General features: G+C 39.3%; 1 protein-coding gene across 5 annotated transcripts in view; it reads right to left on the bottom strand.

Moving 5' to 3' along the window:
- Positions 1-1,170: 1,170 nt before the first annotated feature.
- cpeb1b (cytoplasmic polyadenylation element binding protein 1b) overlaps positions 1,171-9,749 on the bottom strand; it is a 13,526-nt gene continuing 4,947 nt past the window's right edge. For 3 of the 5 annotated variants that reach the window (XM_034881012.1, XM_034881031.1, XM_034881049.1), the window contains 8 exons: positions 8,330-8,582; positions 8,080-8,193; positions 6,507-6,611; positions 5,843-5,979; positions 4,715-4,913; positions 4,465-4,559; positions 3,421-3,501; positions 1,171-2,581 (listed from right to left, as the gene is read on the bottom strand). In XM_034881012.1, the coding sequence (XP_034736903.1) occupies positions 2,471-2,581; positions 3,421-3,501; positions 4,465-4,559; positions 4,715-4,913; positions 5,843-5,979; positions 6,507-6,611; positions 8,080-8,193; positions 8,330-8,582 (1,095 nt within the window). In that variant the 3' untranslated portion in view covers positions 1,171-2,470. The remainder of the gene's footprint in view (positions 2,582-3,420; positions 3,502-4,464; positions 4,560-4,714; positions 4,914-5,842; positions 5,980-6,506; positions 6,612-8,079; positions 8,194-8,329; positions 8,583-9,749) is intronic. The other 2 variants (XM_034881021.1, XM_034881041.1) reach the window with 2 other exon arrangements.

Here is a 9,749-nt window from a genome sequence, read left to right as displayed (position 1 = left end):
AGCTCAAAGTATGCCATAAAACGTCAGAATGACATTTAAAAAAAAAATGCATACAGATTTTGTGCGAATCAGTTAGAACTCTGGGTTAGTTCTTGGTATACTGCAGCTTTTACTATTGTTTACATACACTTGGCCAAATCAGTACGTACCGCTTTGCTGATGTAGTAAGAAGCTGAAATGGTTACGGAATATTCCAGTTAAACTGCATCAACAATCTGGCCACGATACACTTAATTGTTGCATTACAACAACTTAAGGACAAAGACAGCGTGTTTGAATAGAACAGTGAACCAATTGTGGTTTAAAGCTTATTACATTTTATGTATTATAATGCCCAATTTCCCCAAATCCTCTGAAAAGGTTAAGATAATCTTTGGCCCACCTAGGGACTAGTAACTGTTTAGCCTTAAAAAAAAAAAAAAAAGTGGCTCCACAAACCTGCCAGTCAGTTTACCTATCATTGGGTTGTAGATCCATCCATCCATCTTCATCCTGTATTGGGTTGTAGATAATTTAGGAATATAATTTACTCCCCTTTTGAAGTCTAAATTATATGAAAGCCTGGAGACCGGGTAGGTTTACTACAGAGCAAAGATACTGTGGCTTGGCATGAGTAGTTTTTTTTAAACTGACCCATAATTATCAGCGTGAGATATCCTTAGTTCATTAAGACAACCTTTAAAGAGACAATTCGTCATTTGTTAAAGGCACCTTTTCAGACAAGAAACACATCTTATAATTTTTTTTTTTTTTTTTAAATTGTTACTGTAATCAAAGGAGACCATCCTGAAGGATTCATAGCAACAATTGTGTGAAGTCCTTTAGGCTACTTTGCAGCAAGAGATCAAGGGCAAAGTTAATTTTATGTTCACACTCCAGTTTAAATTACATGTTAGCCAACGCTTGCATTCTCTTTTTTTTATAGATCATTCACGGCCCAATGAATAGCAAAAGGGCAAGTACTGGGACAGAAAGTACCACCTTGTAGTACTCCTGACAGACACTTAAAAAATCCTCTTTTAAGCACAGAGTTAGTTTGCAGTCCCATGTCAGTCAATGTTGAGGAAATGACTTGAATTTGAAGACTTCCCTTACAAATACATTCACAATCAACTGATCACCGATACTTAAGATTATGAAACTTAAATTAAAGAGTCCATACATGTCCAGTAATGCTTAAACACCTTTATTGTGCCCAATCTGAACATACTCCACAACTGCAAGTAGCAGCAAACTTGGCAGACCACAATGAGGTAGACTTTCAAAACTCTAAAAAGCAGCTGGGCTAAGGGACAACAAGCTCAGCATGACAAACTTAATGGATAAAGAAAAGACACTTTGTCTTTGGCACACAGCTTATGAGTTTATGTCCAACTGGAACAGGAAGGCAAAAATGGGATTAAGAAAGCATGGAATCATTTACTGGGGTCTACTCAAGCTCTGATAGATTAAGTTTATCGTTAGTTAAGTGGAAGTTCTTACATTCAACAGGAAACAAGCAGCTGTTCAAACATAGGCGTGTCCCCGTGCTGATGTACAAAAGTGATTAAAAACCACTGCCACCTCTCCACACGTGCAAATTAAAAAGTGCAAAAATCAAAACTTAGTACAATCAAATGTTCATTCACTCTCAACAGGATCCATCAGGTGCTTGAGAAACGATGGAATGCCCAGTTGAAACGTACAATTGTTACACACAATAACTGGACCAACAAAGCAAGTTAAAGTAGTACTTCCAACATTTTGTGCCCACTTAGCTGAAATTTGGAAGGGCAAATTAAAAAGAAAAGCCACAAAAGAAATGTATGAGAAAATGAAAAAATAAAAAAGGGGAGGAGTTTTCCCATAAACAGCCGCCTGGTAGTTCTGTTCAAAATGTTCATGTTATGACTTAAAACCGTTTGTGTACAAATTAGTAAAAAACTGCATAAAAATGTCTGAAATGCGACTGGTTAAATGAAGCCCAACATTCAACTCCCAAAAGTAAGAAACACCAGTTGGCTTGCACAGGAAAAACAGATGCCAACTGGGGGTAGGGGAGGGAGGGAGGAAAATAAAAATTTAAAGGCACTGTATGGCATTTGCCAATGAACGGCAATGAGACTTGCGTGATTGCTCTTCACTATGCAACACAAGTAAACAAAAAAAAAAATTGGCCTTTTCATCCACTTCTTAACCTTAAGCGACTCGCATCTCTCCATCTGTCCGCAAGTCTGTGAAAATGCATAAGTGTGAAGGGCCCCTTGTCTTTCCCAACAAGGTCACTGTGCATAGTGCCACTGTGAACAACAGCAAAAATGTAGCAAGTGCAAAAGTGAACATTTTCTACAGTGATATCCCCAGTGCCTGGTGGAGTGCCATGTGTCCTCATACCGAGGGACATCTGGCACACGTGCTCTCCTTGGCGGGCAGCCGCGCCCCTTCGAGAAGGGCTCTTCCTCTGGCCCTTGAGTGTTTAGCTCCATCTGCTTTAGCTCGAGTCTCTGTTCTTCTGGTTGCGCATGAGGGGCCGGTGGTTGCTCAAGATGTCCATGGAGTGCTGCCAGTGCCAGCAAGAGCGGCAGTAGTACTTAAAGCAGGCCTGTGTTGACAGTTGGAAAACATTGTCAGGTGACCCATTTTAAACTGAATCATGTCTTTAAAGGTTGTAACAGATATTAAAAAGAGTAACAAGATCTAATCCACCATTACTGTAAAACAAAAAATGTTTACTGTAACATCAGTAATAATCCCTCATTGTAAGAGGACTTCACATATGACAAGTAAGTTATGTCAGTTACAGCAGAAATGTTTTCAACAGAAGGACATTTTACTGTTCCATCAACCAGCATCGGTTTTAACTTGCAAAAACCTTTTTACAAACCTGGAGAATTTTGTCACTGCTTAAGTTTCTTGCGATATTTTTATCGCAGCCATTAAGTTAGTGTCTGGGTAATGTAATTACTGTACTACGTGCAAAAATTAAGGTTATAAGAAACCAGAAATATTGTTTAAACAATTTTTAGCATTCCGTTTATTGAAACAATATAACATTTTTACTGCATTTACAGTGTATTAAACCATACGTTTGAACATTTTATAAAATTACATTAAGGCATTTATTCTTATGTTTCCTTTCCATACCTTATGAAAAGCCATTACCATGCATTTACAACAACAAAAAAAGACTGCTATAGAAATAATTTTTTCCTACGCCATTCTGACAAGCGAGTCCGGGAAAAAGAAAGCGATGTTTTAGGAAATATTAAAAAAAGGCTGCAAATCAGATTTTGCGGTAGGATCCAAAACAAGGTTGATTCTTTAGTTTAAATACACTCAGGAGTTGAACATTTTATACTCCAGACCATAAATACCAAACTTAATGATAATCTAAGCGCAAGAAACCACTGCTAGGACGGATTTGTCTACGTTTCCACTGACCTGGTCTCTGCAGAAAAAAGGCCCAGGTTGGCGAAGGCAAATTTGACACATGGAGTCTTCCAGGTACGGGTCAATCTGCACCTGAGGGAGAAACAAAAGCCATCTTACCAAGTTCACATCAGTCACAGTAAGTGTAAAAGTAGATCAATTAAAAAAAACAAAAAAAAAAAACACACTATTAAGTGAGAACTTTAAGTGAATCTTTATAACTTTTAAAAGTTAAGCATTATACAAGCAGATTTGTACTTTTGCTTTCACTGGCATTTTAAACTCTTAGTCACTCCCAGGCTCCACAACAGGGATGAGTTGTGTCGTTTTTCACATCAGTGTTTCCTTACACAGCCTCTCCTGGTTAGGATGGTAGAATTAGCCTGCTACAAGGACCAGAGGCTGAACCCACGGCACCACCTACTGCATCCGAATGAGACGTCAAGGCGGTGTCAGAGGAAACTTAAAAAAACGCAGCAGACAAGCCGGTACTTTAGCCTTCTGCTAACTGCAGCCAAAGGGTCACAGGGCAGCCAATTCATGTTTCCTTTGCAAGCTAGAGCCTTGAATCACAGTCTGCATTGGGCTTTACAAAGCAAACAGTACAATCATTCTCAGAATTGCAGCTATGACGACATTTGGGATAAAACCAATGACTAGTACTCGTAAATATTGTATGAGGCCAGTGCATGCCCGTGCTCATCTGATGGGATGGGCTGGAAAAGGGGCAAGCTGCAGAAGGAGGTCTCACTCTACTTCAGATTTATTTTGCCTCCTCAGCTTTTATGTTCGCATCACTTTTATGGACGTGGGGCTATTTTGAAACTACTTTATACACTGCCAGGTAGTTTGTGATTTATTAAATTCTAATAATAAAGTCTGCAAAGTCCCTAAAGTTTAAAAGATGCAGTGGGGCATTTCCCTCTGAAATTTGGTGCAGTATGTAGCATAACACTCTAGTACCTAAAATTGTACCAATACAGTAATTTAGTAAATTAACTGTTCTTTCTATAAATAGGTGGTGAAATGTTAATTTGCTATAGAGTGAATTAATACCTTCTTTGTAAACTTTGGAGTTTTGATCTCCACAAACGCTGCGCACACAGCCTTCAGGTAACTGCGTTGATTGTTAAAAGTGACACGTCCAGAGCCTGCAAACAAGAATGGTCAGGTAATTTTTTTAAATTACGTAGTCATTAGTAGCTTACAAGATATGTACAAATTACTGCGCATACAAAAATGTCTCCCTTTAGCCCCGTCTCATTTAAAAGAATGAAAAACAAAAGCAAAACACCCGCGGTCTCACCAATGGGGTACTTGTGCTTGTCCGTGTCGATGCCAGCGTACATGACACCTCCAAAAAGGTCGTTCATGATGCTGGCCAGGGCCTCAGCGTTCAGCATGCCATGCAGTGCACCAACGAACACCGTCTTACTGGGGTCCAAACGCTGGGCGGGGCAGCGCACGTAGTTACTGTCAGAGATCACCCAGGGGATCACCTGCACCTGAAAACCAAAGGGGACAAGTCACAGGAGCTACTTCTTATATTCCTCGGACAAAAACCTTAACTGAGGTAGGCTAAAACTTCATTAAAAAAAAGAAAAAAAATTCAGATCTATGGTTGCAACAATTACTTTCTTCAATTCACATCAAAAAAAGTTAGTATCGTTTGTTGGAGAAAACAGTCTAAATATATTCAATTTCCAATGACCATAGCAGAAAATCTCCCTTGAGATGCAGCAACCAGTAAATGTTTGGTATGACTTTAATTGAATGGATTATAAATGACGCCAGAAATTATTTCATCTCAATGTGATTAGAGAATGAAAGATCACAAATCTAATCAGCTTGGTTCTACAATTCAGTCACATTATCCGACAGTCAGGGAGCAACCCGCGTGTGACAGCCATATGCAATTCCTTAATTTAGCTGCAGTATAATTTTAACAGGTTTGGGTTTCTGCATCTATAGCAACCCTCAGATTGGAGGTATTCACACCAAGTTACCAGTACGTTACATCCATCTACATTAGAAGCTCATTCTTGGCTTTTGTTGAGCCCCTCTACAAGGTATGGTAACAAAGTGTTACGATACATTTCATTATACTAAAATGTACTTTGTGTACTTGGGGTGGGTAAAGTATCAAATGCAAGGCTATGAGCATTGATTGCATAACTGTAGATATTGTAGTACCTATTAAATTGGCAACTCTGTAGATTGCTGTTGTCCAATAATTTTGTCAATCTTCTCAGACGTTTATAAACCATTTGGTAGTTAAGATTTATAACTTTTTTGTATGCAAAAATCTTAATTTTTAAGCATGTCAGATAAATGTAGTGGTAAAAGGAGAAAGTGGCATGAAAAGACTTGCATCTCAAGTGTTCCATACCACTGGCTACCGAGAGCATGATTGGGCCTTGCATGTTCTACTCACATCTTTGCATCGCATTCTGCGGCTGGACATCTTAAAGTAGTACTCTCGGTTGTCCTCTGGGTGAAACGGGTCTTGGGAGCAGGCATGGAGCAATGCCCTCACAGACTTCTCATTCTCGAACACCAGATAAACGTAGCCTTAAAAACATACATAATACAGTTAGGATATAGAAATGTGTGTGCCCCCCCCAGTGTTTAGAATTCAGACTTGGGGCAATGACTTAATGTCCAGGTAGCAACTACTGCAAATTAAAAAAAAAAAAAAAAAAAAAAAAAAAAGGTGATTTGCAAATAAGCTTGAAAAAAAAGCTTTAACAATGAGTTTTAAAAGGCATCTGATAGAATACAGCACAGCAATCACAAGTAGACTCGTAATGCTTGTTCAGTCCAGCTGCCTAAAAATGACCAGCAAGTGGAGTAAAAACAAAAAACACATTAGCTTTCACAAACTTAACATGAACCACAGATCTAAAGCATTATGAAGCATCTTTTGTCAACATCTTGCATCTACCACCATGTTTTACACTATACTTAAGCCCCAGCATCACCATTCAAAGTAGCCCTAAAAGCCAACAGCCCAACTCACCAGCATGCCATTTGCTCACCACAGTGCCACCCTGAAGTGGGAAGAAAAATAATTGTTTTGCCTACCAGCTTCTTGTTACCTTTAGCAACATTACCTTTGGGAGGACAGCGAGGGTGCTTTCCATCCTTACCAGGCCATTCCACAGTCAAAGGGCCATAGCCACTGAAGGTGTTGATCAGGCCAGCTGAAATTAAAAGATGAGTGATAATCCATTATGTCTTGCAAAATAGAACCAGTATTTAAACGAGTCTTGCTCTTCCATTAAGTTATTACATTTCTAGTTTGAATGGGTGCAAAAATGTTTATGTCATGGTTCATTTGATAGGAATGTTTCACTGGTGGAAATTTATGGCTAGCCACACAAAGAGCTTCCTGAAACTACTGGTGGTAAAAGTTCTGCTTCAGTGCTGCCAAATTAAGAGGGCTCCGGAAAACCTGACTGAAGCAATTCAGTCGCAAATTAACGTGTTTTACAGTAGTTGTCAATGTGATGGACCATCTTGGCCTTTTTGAATTTGTCAGATATAAAAATTAAGGCTGTAGACAAATATTCTACAATTTAACTATAGATCACATTCTCACAAAAGCCTGCGTGTTAATTGCCATGTACTGTTAAATGCTGCTGGGACAGAGTCAGTTGAAAATCTGCAAGGTTTAACTTTAGGACATGTTTAGGTTTAAAAATGGCTGTATTAGGTAGTGGATTGGATCTAGTTTTGCAAAATATATCTATAAGAGCAAACACTACAAGTGTGATAAACCTGCATTCTTTATGACTTCCAGCAGAGGGCTACACTACCAGATGCTAGTAGTAGTGCTAGATTCAAGCGCTACAGATGCCAATAATCAAAAAATCTAGTTTATATTTTTTTAACGCATGTATACAATCACATGGGGAAAGTAACTACATTTACATACTGAAGTTCATTTTAAATTGTGAATCGTTTTTAAATCAAATCTTGATCCTAAAAAGCGATATCAAATTGTGACACTTTCTGACTCATGCACCCTATGCTCTAGGGCAGTGTTTCTCAAATGGAGTAGGCATACCCCTGGGGTACTTTGGAGTATGTGATCTATTTGCAAAAATGCTCATTTAAAATAAGTCATGCATAATTCCTAAGACAACTCTACTATAATAAATGAACTGATGGATTCTGAACATTTGAAATATAGCATTTCAATGTTTCAGTTATACAGATGTTTCTTAGTAAATCTGTCACTGCCAACACTATTGTTCCTGTTTATATCAATGTAAAAATATTTTGCCCCCTGGTCAGAGGGTACTTTACTAAAAAAAAAAAAGTGGTACATTATTGAAAGTTTCAGTACCCCTGCTCAAGGGCGGAGCTACACACCAACAGGTCAAACATGGCAGAGGCTTCACAATGCCAACCCTGGAAAAATCCACTCTGTGTGGCGATTTTAAAAAAGATTTAAATGTCATTTGGATTTGAATTTTGACAGCCCTGCATTGTAATTTGTGACACGTCAGCAGGGACCGCTGTTGTTACAGCCAGCTGCAACATTACACCCAAACCAGAATTATGGAGAAATGGATTTAAGCACATTAAGGGCTGCTCACTTGTTGCCATGTAAGCATTCATAAAATCGAGTAGATACACTAAAATTGAAATGAAAGCAGCAGTTACCTTCTGTGATGTCCCAGGGCACGCCACCGAGAAAGACCTTGCAGGAGTACAGAGGATCCTTGTTATTTCTGGGAGGCAGCTGACCACTCCAGGTGAACGTTGCCTCATTCACAGCTGAGGAAGTTCAGAAAATTGGGTAAGCCCAAAATTCAGAGGTCAGTTGTATCCACAAAGCAACCAAAACTACGATTTATACAATTCAAAGCCGAGATATAGATGATGTGATAAGTCAAATGAACTTTAGATTTACCTGCAGCCTGTCTGTGCAGGCGGGCCTCCCTCTCAATACTGAACGTATCATCCGACTGGTCGAGCATCTCTGCACCAGGCCAGGCAGAGCCGGTACGCCAGCGGCGGGAAATGGCTGAGGCTGGGCTGGCACTGGGAGGTGGGGTCAGAGGAGAGCTGGAGTCCTGTGGGTCCAGACGGGAACCCAGTCGCAGCAGATCCTTCTGCATGTTTGACGTCAGATAAGGCAGGGGAGGGGAAATCCGCAAGGTTGACTGGACAAAAGACATGTCCAGACAATTGACCTTAATACGTTTAGGCATTTTCTCTAGAGAGTGCTCATAATTATTACAAATTCTCAAATAAAGATGGCAAACAAAGACATATTGCTGGTCAGATAAAACAGTGAGGAGTGCAATCTAATAATGTTCAGCAAATTGACATTTACCTAATCTCAGTGTCACTTTCCAATCTGCTGCTCTCATCTACAATAATACAGATATCATCCACTAAGGAAGTAAAGCCTGCAAGCTACTTCAGGAATCCAGTTTGAGTCTGGGGTTACTCACATTATATACTCCTTGGGCTGCAACATAAATTAAACACCTTTACAATAATGCAGGTGTGCTGAAGCGGTTGATGCTCCGTGAAAAGCTTCACCGACAATTTGTTACCGATGCCAGCAGCAAAGCATTGTACATTTCATAAAGCCCTACCTCACATTAAACTGCAGCCTCAGACTCTTTAAAGAGCTGGCGCTTAGTGTTGTCTCAAGGGGAACAATGAGGTCCAAGCTTTGACTCAAAAATTCTACATTCACATAACCCATATTACATCAGCTAGGTGACTGAAATTCCATTGTCTTTTTTGTAGACTATAGTGAGTTCCTTTCAGCAAGACTGAAGACTTCCTCATATTAAAAGTCTAGCCCTTAGAGATGCTTTGAAGGATGCCGAATGATGAAATCTGTACAAAACAAAACAATGTAGGACTGGGCAATTTAGATTGCCATCAAAATATGAAACTAGATAGTCTTAGATGTGGGATATATTGTAATATGGTGAGTGTTGCCTTTACAAACTTCAAAGTAACTGGATGTCACTTTCTGACCTTAGACGGTTGTTATTTACCTTTACCCACCAAGTCATTAAATCATTTCTGGAGAATACTTATCAAAAATCTCATTGTATAAGTAACATTTAGTTAGAGCACCAATATTCAACCATACATTGTGGCACTATTGACATCCAGTTATTTGGTCAAGAATATGATACTGAATTCTGGGTTTCCCAGCCCCCAATTAAAGAGAGCAATATTTCTGTAAGCAAACTCACACCAACACAGAAGTGATTATAGCATGACAGTATACACTCACCGGCCACTTTATTAGGTACACTTGTCCAACTGCTCGTTAACACTTAATTTCTAAGCAGCCAATCACA

The sequence above is a fragment of the Etheostoma cragini genome, chromosome 1 (assembly GCF_013103735.1).
Source record: "Etheostoma cragini isolate CJK2018 chromosome 1, CSU_Ecrag_1.0, whole genome shotgun sequence".
Taxonomy (NCBI): domain Eukaryota; kingdom Metazoa; phylum Chordata; class Actinopteri; order Perciformes; family Percidae; genus Etheostoma; species Etheostoma cragini.
The sequence above is the reverse complement of the archived record's forward strand: the minus strand, read 5'-3'. Positions and strand labels throughout refer to the sequence as shown.